Source organism: Microcaecilia unicolor, chromosome 5, assembly GCF_901765095.1.
Source record: "Microcaecilia unicolor chromosome 5, aMicUni1.1, whole genome shotgun sequence".
NCBI classification, from domain to species: domain Eukaryota; kingdom Metazoa; phylum Chordata; class Amphibia; order Gymnophiona; family Siphonopidae; genus Microcaecilia; species Microcaecilia unicolor.
In genome coordinates, this window is record NC_044035.1 from 218880891 (window position 1) to 218897340 (window position 16450).

At 43.3% G+C, this 16450-nt stretch overlaps 1 protein-coding gene across 2 annotated transcripts in view; it reads left to right on the plus strand.

Moving 5' to 3' along the window:
• Positions 1–15096, plus strand: part of SLC37A1 (solute carrier family 37 member 1) — a 260315-nt gene extending 245219 nt beyond the window's left edge. For both annotated transcript variants that reach the window (XM_030203782.1, XM_030203783.1), the window contains 4 exons: positions 292–370; positions 6613–6710; positions 7829–7893; positions 13723–15096. In XM_030203782.1, coding sequence (XP_030059642.1) covers positions 292–370; positions 6613–6710; positions 7829–7893; positions 13723–13738 — 258 coding nt within the window. In that variant the 3' untranslated portion in view covers positions 13739–15096. The remainder of the gene's footprint in view (positions 1–291; positions 371–6612; positions 6711–7828; positions 7894–13722) is intronic.
• Positions 15097–16450: the final 1354 nt, after the last annotated feature.

Here is a 16450-nt window from a genome sequence, read left to right on the forward strand (position 1 = left end):
TATCTGGTCTTTGAACAATGCATATTGATCTGCTCCAGACTTGAAAGCTCTTTGTGCTGGGTTTTTTTATTTTTATATTTTTGCTGCTATGTGCTGTGTACTTTGATCCTCTCTTTTTTACGCAAATGTAAGGGGCCACATCATTCAAGGTTGTAAACACCATAAAAATGTTCTTAAGTTCCAGTGTTACATCTCATATCAATGTTCTCTCCAGTTTATAAAGGACTCATTCAGTATTTGAGTTATTATGTGTCATGCATTATATTGAGTCATTGCATTGTTTTATCTTAGGGTACTCATAAAAGTTTGAAGGGAAATGCAAAGGCGCTGTCAACTGTAACAGCTATTATTGATGGGACAGGCTCTGTGGGTAAGTTACTAGAACAGAGTTGCTATGTTACTACCTTCTTTTGAGGGGACTATACCGAAAAATGTAAATGCAGACAGATATAGCTACATCTGAGAAGCAAGATACTGACCATCAATCAGGTCCTAGTGAGCTGGTCTCCAATTGGATGAACAATTTTTAGACTCCACACAAAACCTGAACATTGAATAAGAAGATGAAACCGAGCTTCTAAAGAGTATCTTTGTAAACCAAGAAAGAGCCATATATTCAAAAAACTATATACCATGGGCAGTGTGTGAAGAGAGGAGGAGACGGGAAGGAAACTTGAACTGCTGTTACCTGTGTTGTACCTTTTTCTGTCTGTGGAGCTGTGTGGAATGTGAGGTAAAACCTGGGATGTGAGAGGAAACTTGCACTGATGTTGACTGTGCTATACCTGTTTTGGGGTAGGGTGTATATCTATGTTTTTATATAGATATATATTTAAAGAGCTCCTGCCCACTTGTGCTCAGCTGGACAGCACTTAACCAGCCAACCTGAAACCAGACAGGAGTTGGGGAGAAGCTGGAAGTTATGTGAGTGCCAGCGATATTCAGTGCTGGTGCCTGCTTAGCTATCTGGGCACATAAGACTGCATAAAAAAGCAGTCTTATCTGTGCCTGGTTAACTGTGTGGGCACAGGCACTGAATATTGACCGGTGCCTGGATAACTTAGGGGCAGCAGCCTCTAGTCCCAGGGCCAGCTCAAGGAATTGTGGTACCCTGAGCCAATTTGCTTTGGCAACCCACCCCCAACACAAACAATCTTGGCACTCCTCCCCACACAAATCAGCTACCTTCTAGCGAGCCAGCATGCCTGAATAACCCTGACTCAGCCCAGGGGTCGAATTGATTCCCACTTGCTTCTGCTCTGGTGGCTGCCTTCTTCAAAATGGTTTGACTAGGGGGTTCAAGTTGTCATATAAGAGAAGAAAAAAACCTTATATAGCAGGTTGAACCCCCTAATGGTAGTACGCAAGACTGCTGCTAAGGGTCAGAGACATCACTTTGAAGAAGACTCTAGAATAGTGGAATACTCCTAGCCAGTCGGGTTTTTTGGAGATCCACAATGAATAAGTATGAGAGAGGTTAGCATGCTGAGGAGGTAGTGCATGCAAATCTTGACATGCATGCAATCATTGACATGATGCGGCCCGCTGAAGCTGAGTATTCTTTGAGCTAAGATTGACGCGGACCATTTGGCCCTGGGGCAGGTGGCGAGGCGCTGGCCACCGTTGGTCATGGTCGTGTTCAGCGTCCTGAGAGCCCAGATGGAATGAAAGCTAAGTGTTTTGTGTGGTGAAATTTCTAAGTAAGGGAAAAAGCAATAAGAGAAAAATTTGTAGAGGTGGTTGCCGATGATGAAGCAGCCCAGCCCCTGCGAGCTTTCAAATTATTTAACCGGGGGCTTTTTGAGGCGTCATCTCTCGTACCTATAAATTTAGTGTATGGTCAGATGAATTGCCAGTTGATTCTTTACTTTTCTTCTTCATTATTGTACATGGTTGTTCAGACCTAATAGACTTACCACCCAGGAATGCTAAAAAATCATCCCGTACATTCCTTAATCTTCATTTCCCAAATTGTAAAGGTCTCAAATACAAACTAACGCATGCGTCAACCTTTTCCTACATGAGCACACAATTCTGGAATGCGTTGCCGCGAAACCTAAAAACGATCTATGAACAAGCCAACTTCCGAAGTCTACTGAAGACCCATCTCTTCAACAAGGATCAACAAATATGAACTCCTGTACACATACCCAGAACTGCCCTTACAATATCTGACTGCGAAACCACTATCATGTTTTTTCACTATTACTAAATGCACATTTTCTATATAATTCTTATACAATTCTTAAATATTTCTTACTATGATTGATTGCTATTGTACTATCATGTTCTACCATTCATGTTACCCAAAATCCTTCTGTTATACTAAATGTATACTTTCTCATGTATTCTCACTATTCATGATGTATTATTGTAAGCCACATTGAGCCTGCAAAAAGGTGGGATAATGTGGGACACATGTGGGATAATGTGGGATACAAATAAATAAATAAAAAATTAAAAGCAAGGCCTGATAGAGGTGAGAAATACAGCCTTGCCCCCCCACTGCCATGTGTTGCTCTCTGTCTAAGAGAGAGTCTCAGCTAAACGAATGTCTCCTCGAAGTTTCCTTAAGATATAATCTTTAATTTGCCTATAATGGAAGACCTGGCATCACCCTCTCTTTTTAATTGTACACACATCAATACTACAAATCTTAAATCCTCTATTTTATGTTTGTCACTTAACTAAAGGACTACAAGCGGTGCATCCTTCTTTTGTACGCGTAAGTTGCTCAAATGTTCAGCAATCCTTAATTTGATTTTACACTTCATGTGTCCAATATAATAATAATTCCATAGGCATTTAATACAATAAATAGTGTGTGCAAAATTACAATCAGTCTGTTGCAGACACATTTGGCACATTTTTGTTTTCTGAGCACATTATATCACAGATTTGTAATGTTTTGATATCATTTATGTAAAGGTTTATTATAGAGTCATATTACAGTTAAATGGTACATCAGAAATAATAAAATAAAAATCTGTGGATAAGTCGTGGATCACATTTGTTCTGTATGTCCTCATCATGTCCAGCATCTCCCTAAACCCCTCCCGTTTTGATCCAGCATCTGTTGTCCATGTACCTTTTGACTTCCTTCCCTACCCCATGTCCAGTATCTCCTTTTGGTCTCCCTATGTTCCCCATATGCAATATTATTCCTCCCTCCCCTCCACCCCCAGGCCCAACACCTCTCCCTCTCTTCGTCCCTCTTCTCCACCGTTCAGTCTTGTAGACCACAGTTTCTTGTTGCACAGACTCTCTGTTGGATATTATAAAAACTATCCTTCACTGGTTTTCCTCATTTGTCTCAGGCTGTTCCTTTTCTGTCACTCTCCCATTATCCACTTCACCTCCACACACCCACAGCTGCGGAGTGCCCTAGGGTTCTATTCTGGTGCCTCTCCTATTCAACATTTTTCTCAGTCCCTTAGCTACTTTTATTCAGGATTACTCATCCAAAGGCTATTTCTATACTGACGACATCCTTCTAGTCTCCCTGCAAGACCCAGATACTCTTCTCTGCTTAGTGCTGTCTCAACTCTGTCTCTAACTGGCTACTTTCACTTGCATTGTGGATCACAAGATGCCCCCTCCATCTTTCACTTACTCCCACTATCAATCTTGTAGATGCTTTCCAATATCTTGGAATTTTGTTAGGCTTGGAAAGAAAGTTGGTAGTCTAAGTTTTTGTTGTCAAGAAAATCATGTTTCAATGTTCTACATCTTATGCGCTTGGTTTGGTATCTGTGCCACCCTCCTATGCCTTAGTAGCAACCTGGTTGGACTATTGTAACTCAATCTATGCTGGACTCGGCTCTGTTCTCCAAAAGCACCTCCAGGTTGTTCAAAATATATCTATTAGGCTCCTAGCAGACGCCAACTGCTTTGATCATGTAACCCTGCTCCAGAGTACAGCACAAAATTCTTACCTTATCCACAAAATCATGCACACAGGTTTACCACCCTACCTCACTTCAGACATCTCACCTTATTTTTCTGCCAGATCCTTTCATTTTGCGACAGATCATCCTCTCTATCCCCTGAGTCTTCTGCTCCCAATTTGTTTCTACCGGAGTGCCGCCTTCTGCCTCTTCCCCTTCTTGTGGAAAGTATTCTGTCTCTCTATCTGTAACGAGTTGTCTTACCCAAAGTTTAAATCACTGCTCAAAACTCTCATTTTCTCCCTTGTGATCCCAGGAGTAGTGGGCATGATGCAGCAGCACCTTCAGTAACTGGAGTAAGTCTAGACATCTCCCTGCCTCCCGCTTCTGTTGCTCCCCCCTATCCCTGTACCCCTCCTCTTTATCATTGCTCTATCCTATCCATTAATTGTAGTTTCTTTTTGCGTATATTTGAATTAGTGTGTAAACCGATTAGATTTTATTATTTATAACCTGGCCTTATCCAGGGCGAGGTACAAAATACACTCATAAAACTCATAAAGACATACTACACAAAGAAAAGTTGACTTACAACAAAATCCATACTCAGCATGTTCAAAAAAGTTCAAAAATACCAGCAATCTGTTGAAACTGCAGAAGTGAAAAAAGCCAGAAGAGACGGCTAGGGGGAGACATGATAGAGGTATATAAAATAATGAGTGGAGTGGAACAGGTGGATGTGAAGCATCTGTTCACGCTTTCCAAAAATACTAGGACTAGGGGGCATGCGATTAAACTACAGTGTAGTAAATTTAAAACAAATCGGAGAAAATATTTCTTCACCCAACGTGTAATTAAACTCTGGAATTCATTGCCGGAAAATGTGGTGAAGGCGGTTAGCTTAGCAGAGTTTAAAAAGGGGTTGGACGGTTTCCTAAAGGACAAGTCTATAAACCGCTACTAAATGGACTTGGAAAAATCCAAAATCCCAGGAATAACATGTATAGAATGTTTGTACGTTTGGGAAGCTTGCCAGGTGCCCTTGGCCTGGATTGGCCGCTGTCGTGGACAAGATGCTGGGCTCGATGGACCCTTGGTCTTTTCCCAGGATGGCATTACTTATGTACTTATGTACAAATGGCACTTTAACTTGTGCTTGAATGTCAACAAATGAATCTCATGTTTCAGTTCAGCTGGTAAGTGATTCCATTCAAAAGACCCAGCAACCGAAAAGGTCCCTCTCCTTGTGACATCCAGACAAAATAGATTCATAGCAGGTATAATCATTTTCCAGCATTCGTAGACTTCAATTGTCTTAATGGAACATAACGCTCATTAGCATTCTTCAAATACACAGTAATATCATGATATAAAACATGATGAATCAACATCAACAACTTAAATTTCACCCTGAATGTTGTCAGTAGCCAGCCCAATAATCACTTTAAATAAACAAAGGTGTACTGCTGAATTCTGTATAATTTGCAGTGATTGGGTACAGGCTGCAGACAATCCAAGATATATGTTGTTACAATAAATACCAGATAACACCATAGCTTCCACAACTCTCATAAAATCACCATAGGAATCAGACGACACAGCCTATTTAGATGCAAATTAAAAAATGAAGTTCAAATCAGATGCTGAATCTGTGGCCTGAAAGAAAAAGCAGAGTCAACCAGTACCCCCAGAGTCCACACCTGAGACGATACCTGCACAGGAGGCTCCCTTACATGTCTGGTCTTACTCAGATATTCAATGCCAGTGTCTGGACATTGCTTGGCATTGAATATGCGGGGCTAATTTAGCCAGCCACAGTCAGCACTTAACAAAAGTACTGAACACTGCTAGCTGAATATTGATTAGATAAATAGATGTACACCCTACTCCAAAACAAGTATAAGACAGGCAACATCAGTGCAAGTTTCCCTCACTTCTTTATGTGTGTGTATTTGTGTATGTCTGTGTGGCTTGTACTACTTCTTTGGTAGGACAGAATAGGCAAGAAAGATATAATTGTCACTTCCTACAGTCTCTTCTTATATAAAGGAAGACAGGTAGTGACAGAACTCTGGTCCTGAAGATGGACATATGATCCAAAGTTGCTTTTTGGACACCCAAGGCTAAGCAAGCCAACGCCGAAGGGATTCACAGACTTTGTAAAAAGAGCTACAGTAGTAGCGAAAAAAAGCAATCCTGCAGGAGTGGCTGGGGAACAAACCACCATCACTGCAATATTGGCGAACTCAAATGCTTATACTTTTACATACAGAACATCTGGCAATGCGGAACCAGCCACGGATAAGAAGACAACAATTTGAATGCAGATGGGCACCCTTTTGGGAAACCTTGACCCCAATGGTCCAGAGCCAGATATTGAACCTATAATCCCCGTTGCTGCTGCTCCTGTAACCTCTGCTTGTTATTGGATATATAAGGGAAAAAAGTGTGGGGGGGGGGGGGGGAGGCTTTGGGGAGGGAAGGGGGGTAGGGAACAGGGAGGGGAGGGGGAGTAGTTTGGGGGGGGGGAATACTAATATCAATAAAAATACAAAATGTGATATGCCAATTGCTGTTATGGAACTTGCTTATGTAATGTGAAATGTTACAGCTGATTATGTTCACTTAATAAAAATGATTGAAACATAAAGGAAGACAGGTTCCAAAAGCAAAGACCTGGTAGTGACTTTGTTCCACTTTGTTGGACATGTTCTTCTCTTGGCAGGAGCTGCACTGGGACCTCTCTTAGCTGGTCTCATATCCCCATATGGATGGAATAATGTGTTTTACATGTTAATAGTGGCAGATGCCTGTGCTTTGGTGGTAAGTAAATGAGCAGAATGTTGCTGTGTTTTACTGTTTCTGTTGCTTCAGAATTGTCTGCTTTCTCATCCCAATCCCCATTCCTGCTCAGCTATCCACTTATAGCAGGTTTCTCCCCCTGTTGAAATAACAATTCCTGGAGCATTAGCATCTAGGAATGTCACGTCCTGCGTATATTGTGCCCTTTATAAGGTGGCATAAAATCCTTCCAATAATTAATCATTATTTGATCATCAGCTCGGGGGCGTAGCCAGACACCCAATTTTGGGTGGGCCTGTGCCCAAGATGGGTGGGCAGAAGAACTCCACCTTGTCCCACAAGTGATTTGATCTCTCCCTGTCTCACCTGCATGCCATATGGTCTCTCAAACATCCCACCCTCCCCTGCATACCTCATAAATAGCAGATTTTCACCAGCAGCGAGCAACAACTAATACACACTGCTCATGTTGGCCCCACAGCCTTCTCTCTGATGCAACTTCCTGTTTCTGCATAGGCAGAAATACATCGGAGGGAAGGCTGTGGGGTTGGTGCAAGCAGTATGTATTGGTCGCTGCTCACTGCAGCTGAAGATATGCTATTTACAAGGTGTGCAGGAGGGACAGTTGCTGCAAGTTTTTGACTGATGGGGCTTGGGGATCCCTGCCAGCCACATCATAGGTATGCTGCTACTGGGTGGGCCCGGGCCTACCCTTGGCTACACCACTGCATCAGCCGTTAAAAAGTTGTGGCCAAAAAATATGTTTTTATAGTCTCCTTTGTCACTGAAGTTGTCAGTTTTTTCTCTTGACATGCTTTCTTTTCTCTTTGCATTTCTCATTAAAGAAACCTGTGGCTGCTCAGGCTATTCCCTTTCCACGTACCATCTTTTGCCCAACATTCTATACATTGGCAATCCGCCCTCTTCCCATATTCACACTCCTCAGTAAAGCCCTCATTATGATAGTTATGATAGCAAAGTAGATAGTTGGAGTTCATAGATTACACTCATCTGTATGCAGGTTGCCTGGAGTTAAAGTCTGTGGTTTGTCAACATCTCAGCTTTACACTGAGAATGCATCAGAGTTTGAAATCTGATATTTATCTCTGTAGATCTTAATTTATTTGTTTCTTTTTCAGTTTTTGTTGCGTCTCATCAGGAAGGAGTGGAGCTCTGATGGGCCCATAACCATGCAGCAGACACAGTGAGTCACTTAACGAGCTCTGCTTCAGCACAGTAATACATCCCATAGCCATTCAGCCCCTTCCTGAATCTCACTACAGTAATATATTCCTATATATTCCATACATCTCCAATATCTGTCTAATGACACATTCCTAAAGCCAGTGATACTCCTCCTGTGTCCCAGTACAGTACAAAAAAAAAAAATCTGTTCACACCCCTCCTGTGCAGCCACTCTCTCCTGTATATCAAACCTGTAATGTATACCCATAGCCATTCTTCCCCTCATATATTTCAGCACCATTACATATCCGTTCAGATACTTCCCTGAATTGCCAGTTATACAAGTGAATGATGTCACTGTTCAGATATTTTCCAGAGCTTTTTTCAAAATTAAAAAAAAATATTTCTAGAGGCTTAGGCTTCAGCCCTCCTCACCACCACATGCACACACATTGCAGCACCATCTGTTGCTATGTCTGGTGAGGATCTCTAAGCCCCACCAGCAGAACAGGTCTTCCATCAATGGGCTGGCAGTTGGCGGCACTCTGTATGGGCTGCTGCCTCACCCCCCCGGCTGCACATGTTTGAGTTTCAGGCATGCATGAAAAGTGAACAACCAGGAGGAGAGGTGAAGCCGAGATGGCCTATCACCAAAAGTTAGCATGTGCGGAGGGAGGGAGGGAGAGGGATTGACACAGCAGTAGCCCATGGAAAATGTCACCAACTGCTAGACCACCAATAAAAGATCTGTTCCCGCCAGCAGGTCTTGTGGTTCCCCACCAGCTCAGGTCATGAAGGGCAAGCATAACAGGACAGAGGCAGAGAGCAGGAAGCAGGGCAAAATTGTTTGCTCCACACACACACACTCTTTAGGCTTAGACACCCCCCCCCTCCCAAATTTGAAGATCTGACTACACGACTGATGTGCACTAGTTCCTAGCTGCCAGTTCACAGTATGCCTTAGTTCATGTTTTTCTGCTAGCAAGAAAGAACCCTTTCTTCCTAAGAGCATCAGCTTCCTGTTTATCTTTGTATTTAATAACCAGTTTCCAGTGAAAGTGAGTTTGAGGAGACATGTGGTTCCTGTTTAGATTGTAGGTTGTAAGCTCTCTGGCGATAGAAAACTATCTTCTGTACCTGAATGTTAATTTGCTTTGATCCAATATAGCGTAGGGGCCTATATTCGATTTTCGCACCTTACTAAACTCCCTTCTATTTATCAGCAGGTAATCTATTCGGGCTTGTGTATCATGTGCACGTGCTACCTGGGTATAGTCCCTATCTGTTGGGTGTAGCTCTCTCCAAGCCATCCACAAGATCTAACATCTTGGTTAACTGAAGCAATCCCTTGTTAGCATAATATCCAGCCAGTGGCCCCCCGAATTAGATTTGTCCATCCCAGGATCCCACACTGCGTTAAAGTCCCCCCCCCTACCACCAAGGGCCCATATTCCTCGGATCAAAGCTCTAATCACCCTACTATAAAATTTCTTGTCACATTGGTTGGGGGCATATATGTTACACATATAGATTGTTTGCTGATTAATGACTGCTTTTACCAAGATAAACCGCCCCCCAGGATCTGCCCTTATGATCTTTATCTCTTCGGCCACCGCTTTCTTAAACAAAATCGCTACTCTCCCTTTCTTCCCCTGCACATTTGCTGCAACGCATTCTCCTACCACCAGGTTTTTAATTTAGCATGCTCAGTTGCATTAAGATGTGTCTCCTGCAGCATAGCCACTTCCACTTTGTGTCTATTCATGTGCTGTAAAATTTTTGACCTTTTAATTGGCGAAGATATCCCCCCCACTTTCCATGTTATTAACTTTACCAGATCACCCAAGGATAGATCAGCTTCATTTTGTCTGCTTTTTGAATCTGCACTGGCAAGGGACGTCCCAGCCTCCGTCCCCTGCCCACCCTCCGGTCCAGCCTAGCTTCCCCCCCCTTTCTTGCCAACACCACTCCCATTATCTTTAAAGTTCCCCATGATCTTCGATACCTAATCTCCTTTACCCTCCCCTCCTTATCTCTATCCCTCCCTGCCCCCAACATCCTATTCCCCACATGGAAACAATCACTTCAAACGCCCCCCACCAACCCCAAATTTACTTTACACTTTCAGCCACCCCCACATGCACACATCTTAGTCACTTACCCCCTCCCCCTCTATTTCAGCTCCCCACTTTCTTCAATCATATTATATACTCACATCCCTTATCAAGCATCCTCCAACCTGCTGCCCCTTGATCCAGTTGCTCCCCAATAAAGGGGTTTTACTTGCGATTCCACTACATCACCCAAGTCCTTGAAGATTTTTCCACATATTCAGTATCCTTTTTTATATGCCATCATCCCTTTCTGTTCTCCCCTTAGCAATAGGTTTACAAAGTGTCTCTCTCTTAACCTCAATCCAACGCCGCTGTCTTTTTGGCATCCGCTAATCAGTCCCTCAAGTCTTCCTTGATCTTTCTCCTTTATCTTCTTCTACTCGTGCCATAAATTTGCGAGCCTCCTCCACCACTGTATATGATATAGTCGCACTTCCATCCGTTACTTTGAGAGTGGCCGGGTACACCAAGGCAAACTTGATCTTAAGGGCAAACAGTTTTGAGCAAATGGGGGAAAAGGCTTTGCGTTGCACTGCCACTCCTGCAGAGTAGTCTTGAAAACATAATTGCTTATAGTATATCCTGTTTTTGAGCAAAGTTGAGAATCCTCATGATAATCACTCTTAGAGGCAGATGCAGCAACCAAACGTAAAAAAATCTAAATCGTTAAAGTCCCTAACGATTTTAAAATAACGAAAAATGCACCAAAAAAAAAAGTCACACATGCTGGAATCGGTATTGAAACGTACAATGTATCAAAGAATCACAATACACATCGTTAATCGGCCCCCAAATCATGCGCAGAGCAGCCAAGCGTTATGTTAGCTGCTCTGCGCATGCCACAAACAGTCAAATCACAAGCACATGGCAAATTGAATTGACACATAAAAAAATAAAACTAAAAAAAGGATCGGGAGGGGGCAAGGGCGCTCATCAGGAGCGTCCTGTACGGACGGCCTTGCCCCCCCCCCCCCGCCGCTGCTCCCCACTTTCCGCCGCTCCCCCCACCCCGAAAAAGCAAAATTGTAGCAGCCCCTGCCCCCCTCCCTTCCTCACTACTCTCAGCTCCGCCTCCCGACATCCTCCGTCTGTGCCCCGCCCCCTTTGGGGGTCGTCGCCGCCATTCCCCTTCTCCATCGGGCCCCCCTCCCTCTTACCGGGCCCGTGCAGCGCCTCTCTCCTCTGTCGGAAGGCGCTGCACGGGCAAGAACGCTGAATCAGCTGATGCCTGCCTTCGATAGAGCGTCTTTCTCCTCCTGGGCCCGCCCCTGTCTGACGTCAGTAACCTACGTAGGTTACCGACGTCAGAAAGGGGCGGGCCCAGGAGGAGAAAGACGCTCTATCGAAGGCAGGCATCAGCTGATTCAGCGTTCTTCTTGCCCGTGCAGCGCCTTCCGACAGAGGAGAGAGGCGCTGCACGGGCCCGGTAAGAGGGAGGGGGGCCCGATGGAGAAGGGGAATGGCGGCGACGACCCCCAAAGGGGGCGGGGCACAGACGGAGGATGTCGGGAGGCGGAGCTGAGAGTAGTGAGGAAGGGAGGGGGGCAGGGGCTGCTACAATTTTGCTTTTTCGGGGTGGGGGGAGCGGCGGAAAGTGGGGAGCAGCGGCGGGGGGGGGGGGCAAGGCCGTCCGTACAGGACGCTCCTGATGAGCGCCCTTGCCCCCTCCCGATCCTTTTTTTATTTTTATTTTTTTATGTGTTTTCTGAGGTCCTTTGGACCAATCACAGCGCTTTTAGCTCTGCTAATGCGCTGGGATTGGCTCAAAGTTTGTTTATTTTTTCACTTAACACTTTTTCCTGCCAAGGAGCTGTCCTAACGAGAGGTCCAGACCTCTCGTTAGTTTTCCTGCCTTTTTCCTGCGTAAAGGCAATCGGAAAAGGTTAGTGCATGTCGTTTCAATGGGGTTTTCACACTAATTGCTCATCTCCATTCCGTTTTCGTTAGCTGCTACTGTCGTCGGAAAATAGGCTTAAGTGCATGGAAAGGATCGGAAATTCTTCCCCGAGGGCTCATTTAACGATGAAAAACGTTTAGTGTATCTGCCTCTTAGTCTGTAGTGCCTGTGCCCTTGGTCCTATTCTGTGTGCTCTTTTGATGCACAGGGGGCCATTGCTCTCTGGAATCTGCAGCTCCTCAGTTAGCCACTTCTCCAAAAAGGCCTGTAGGTTCATATCCGGCAGCGACTCTGGCATGCCCACCAACCTCAGGTTGTTTCGTCTGGACCTATTTTCTAGGTCCTCCAGTTCCACCACTTTCTGTTTTTGTGTGCTCTGGTCGCCCTCCACCATGGCTACCCTGTCTTCCACTTCTGCCGTTCGGGTTTGTAAAGCCGCCCATTCTTTTGAGAAGTCCTCCATTCGGGCGTGCAGACGCTCTAACTTAGAGTCCAGTGGGGCCAAGCGTCTCTCCAGCAATTCCTCCAAGAAACCGCGGGTGTCGCTGGGCTCGGAGGCACCACCATTTTGTCCTCCACTGCTTTGCTTCTCGTTTTGTCTTTATTCGCCGCTGTCGCCGCCATGATCTCTCCACCAAAGCACTCGCCAGCTACACCAGCTGTTCAGCTTTCAATCACCACTAAAATCTGGGGTAGGTACTGCTTGAATTCTTTGCAAAGAGTTGGGAGTTGCTTAGGGGCTCGGGGAGACTCTCACTAGTGTCTTCCTCTGAGCATAGCGTCACGTGATCTCTCATCATATTAATTTTAATACAATTATTGGAGGCATCACCTCTGTCTCTCCCACCCACCCCCACCCGATCGATCACCACCATTCTGTCTCCCTTTCCGCTCCCAGGTCTGCACTTGTGCCAGCAATAATAACTAAGTGAAGGCAGACAGACACAGGGAAATTGTCCTGTCTGCACTGCTACTGACCCTGCCAGTCCCTGAATCTGAAAATGACATCAAGCTGACCCCTGAATATCAGCTCTAGCTGCCCCTGCACTATCTGGTTAGTGCTGGAACAGTCCATGGGAAGAGCTGGTACTTAATGATTAGCAGCGTTCAGTTCTGGTGGCCATATCTCAAAAAAGATATAGCAGAATTAGAAAAGGTTCAAATAAGAGTGACCAAAATGATAAAGGGGATGGAACTCCTCTCGTCTGAGGAAAGACTAAAGCCCATTCAGATCATTGACCAGTTAAGTGGATAAATTTAGGACAGGCTGTACCACAAGGCTGCCGCTAGAGGTCACAATAGTCATTTTGAGAAAGAAACCGTGACGGGCAGGAGCAAGTGGGCATCATGCCTTCCTATAGGTCTCCTCCAAGACCACTAGGATAGAAGAGGTAGTCCTAGTGGAGCCTATGGGGGTAGAGGGTGGGTTGGGGGGACTTGGTCAGGCCTTTAGAGCAGCAGGTTTGAGAGAGAAGGGGATTGGGATCATGGGGGGAAGGAGGGGAGAATTGAAGGTGGTGAGGGTACCTGCTTTCCTTATGTGGGTCCCAGCCAAGAATCAGCCTGGGCTTGCATAAGCGTCTTATGCAGATCCCAGCTGAATAATAGCCAAGACCCGCATGAGTTCCAGTGACCAACACATGCAAAATTAGGCCCAGATATTAAATGTCAATGCCCAATGGCCCAGCATTGACTATCTTGGGCTAATTATGCCCATGGTAGTCAGTGCTTAAAAAATTGCTAACTGCTGGAGGCTGAATATTGACCTCTGATCTTTACCTGCCATTATTTCCACTGTTTCTCTGATATTGTCTTGTATTCTGTAAATTCTCTTCAGGTATAAGGAACATTGACTCCATGATATAAGCACACTTATTCTCCTGGACTCAAGTCTACCGAGGAAGGCAGAAGATCATGTTTTGCACTATGCCAGAAAATATAAAAATGTTTTTGCACTTTAACCTCAGTAACTGTTCTTTAGAAAGCTGCTCACTATTCAGGGATTACAAAAACCAAAATACCATGTAATTTTTATCACATAGAAATTCTTCAGTAAGCACACGAGGAACTCCAGTGGTTACTTACTCTGGTATAGGAGTACTGCAGAAGCTATGGCCCCAACAGTTTCTCTGCCCAGTTCGATTAAATTAATACAACCCTTTGTTACACGTAGAATTGATTATTGTAATTCTCTGTATCAGGGACTTACTTTAACCAGTCAGAAGAGGCTTCAGCTGGTCCAAAATACTGAAGTACATCTGGTGGTGAATGGAAGAACTGATCATGTGACACCTATATTAAAAGAACTACACTGGTTCTATTTTTCTGCCAGAATTGTTTTTAAGACAGTGTGCTTGGTTTTAAAGGCTCTTTTGAACATTCCAAAATATCTCTCAGCGATTTTTATTTTTAGTGCTGTTTATTACAATTGCCGTCACCTCAAATTATCTTCTACAAGGAAAAGAACGTTCAGCTATATGGGACCTTCTTTATGGAACTTGTTGCTCATTAATTATACCAGCATGACAAGTTATCTAGGTTTGCACAAAGTACTGAAAACCTGGATTTTTGATTCTAATTTCTGTTGAGATTTTTGTTATTCTGTTTGGTACAATTTTATTGTGACAATCTGTATATTTAGGGGTTTGTGTTTGTATCATGATTTTATGTTATTTAAATTTATATTGGGGGGGGGGGGGTTCTGTTTGTATTATTGATTTTATGTTATTTCAATTTTTTCTTTGTACACCGCTTTTAAAAACATTGGTATTAAGCGGTATGTCAAAGTTAATAAATCCAATCCAATCTAACCTACCTTTAGGGCTAACTAATAATACCAGCTGAATAAACAGGTGCCAGATGCAGTCATTTGAAAACTGATTAAAGTGTCCATTGTTTACTATTCTCATTTTGCTGTGTTCTTCCATCCATGAATGTTGGAGGCATGAACTGGCAATTTGAGCCTCAACTCCACTTACATCTCAGGAACTTTATCTATCTCAGCCTTTTAACATCTCTATATCCAATCACATATTTCTGATTCTCAGCTTTGTAACACACATCTATTTCCAGTCACCCCCCTTCTATTCCTCAGCACAGTAACACACTGCCTATAGAGGGAGCCCTTAGCACAGTGTTAAGAGATTCAAGCCTCTAAAAAAAGAAATCACGGCCACTCTGAGCAGATAGAGGAGAAGTATGAGGCCACGGTGGCATGGATGAAGAAGGCAGAGAACACATCTTGAGGAAACACTGATCATAGGGTTACCATACATCCTCTTTTAAGAGGGCATGCTCTCCTTTTGGAATATGTCTTCCAGGTTTTTTAATTTTTAGGAAAATATCCTCTTTTTCTTTTAGGTTCCTATGACCAACACACCTCTCCCCATAATAAGAGAAACCAGCTCTGGCCTATTAGTCAGTCTAGACACATGGAGGTGCTAAAGAGAAAGATATTGCTAATGTTTCTCTGCTGGGCAAATCTGTCAAAGGAATTTTATTTGTGCAACACAACTTTAAGCATATGTCTTGCAAAGACTTTCACATGTAGCTCAGCTGCCAAAGTTATTGAGGAATATCTGCTCTTCTGATAAGTTTGCTTGGGCTCAGTCTCAATCAAACTCAAATTCAGAAGTTTTTTGAAAAGTAGATTATTGTCCACTGCTATACAGTGAGTCAGTCACTGTTTGATGTGCATTCATGAACTAAAAGCCATTACACATTTGCTACAATTAAATATTTCTTTATCAAAGGTAGCAACCATTTTTATTTTTGTGTCCTCTTTTTTTTTTTTGTCTCTGCAAATATAGTAACCCTAACTATTCATCAGGGTTTTGTTTTTTTTAGGACAGATCTCATATCACTATGATAATTTAAAAGAAGGTTTGTGTTCTAGCCAAGATATAATTATGTGCAACTGACATTAACTGGGAATAAACTGGATGGACATTAGAAATGCAGTCACTGCTCTGTAGGTGAGGTTACAATATAGATAAATATTAACCCTTTGGATGGGATTATGAATGTAAAAAAAAAGTTACAACTTGTTCCCTGGATTTTGTAATTTCTATTAATAAGGAAGGAAGTTATCAAGCTGTGTTAGGGCTTTACGTTGCACTATTTGCCCCTTAACCTGACTTAAAATGCAATAATGCAAATGTGACCCGCTGAGCGAAAAGGTACCAATAGAGGGGTAAGTGATTTATTCATACCACTAGATGGATATCAACTGCATATAATCCTGCAAAATTTCAGCCTCGTGTGGTCTAATTATGTATTTAAAAATGAGAACTATATATCAATAAAAAAGTAATTAACCTCACAAATCACATACCCCACTTTAGGTACCTGCAGTTTTTAGGCTGTAGAACATGAAAAACAGCAAAGTTGTGAAAATAAAATTGCATGGTTACATTCTACTGACCCTATAATACACAAAACTTTCAAAAAAAGGCTGGCTTAGAAGATGGCCAATGTAGCACCAATTCTTAAAATGGGTTGACCCAGGAAATTGTAGACTGGTGTGCTTGATGTCAGTGTTGAGCAAAATGATAGAGATTATTATA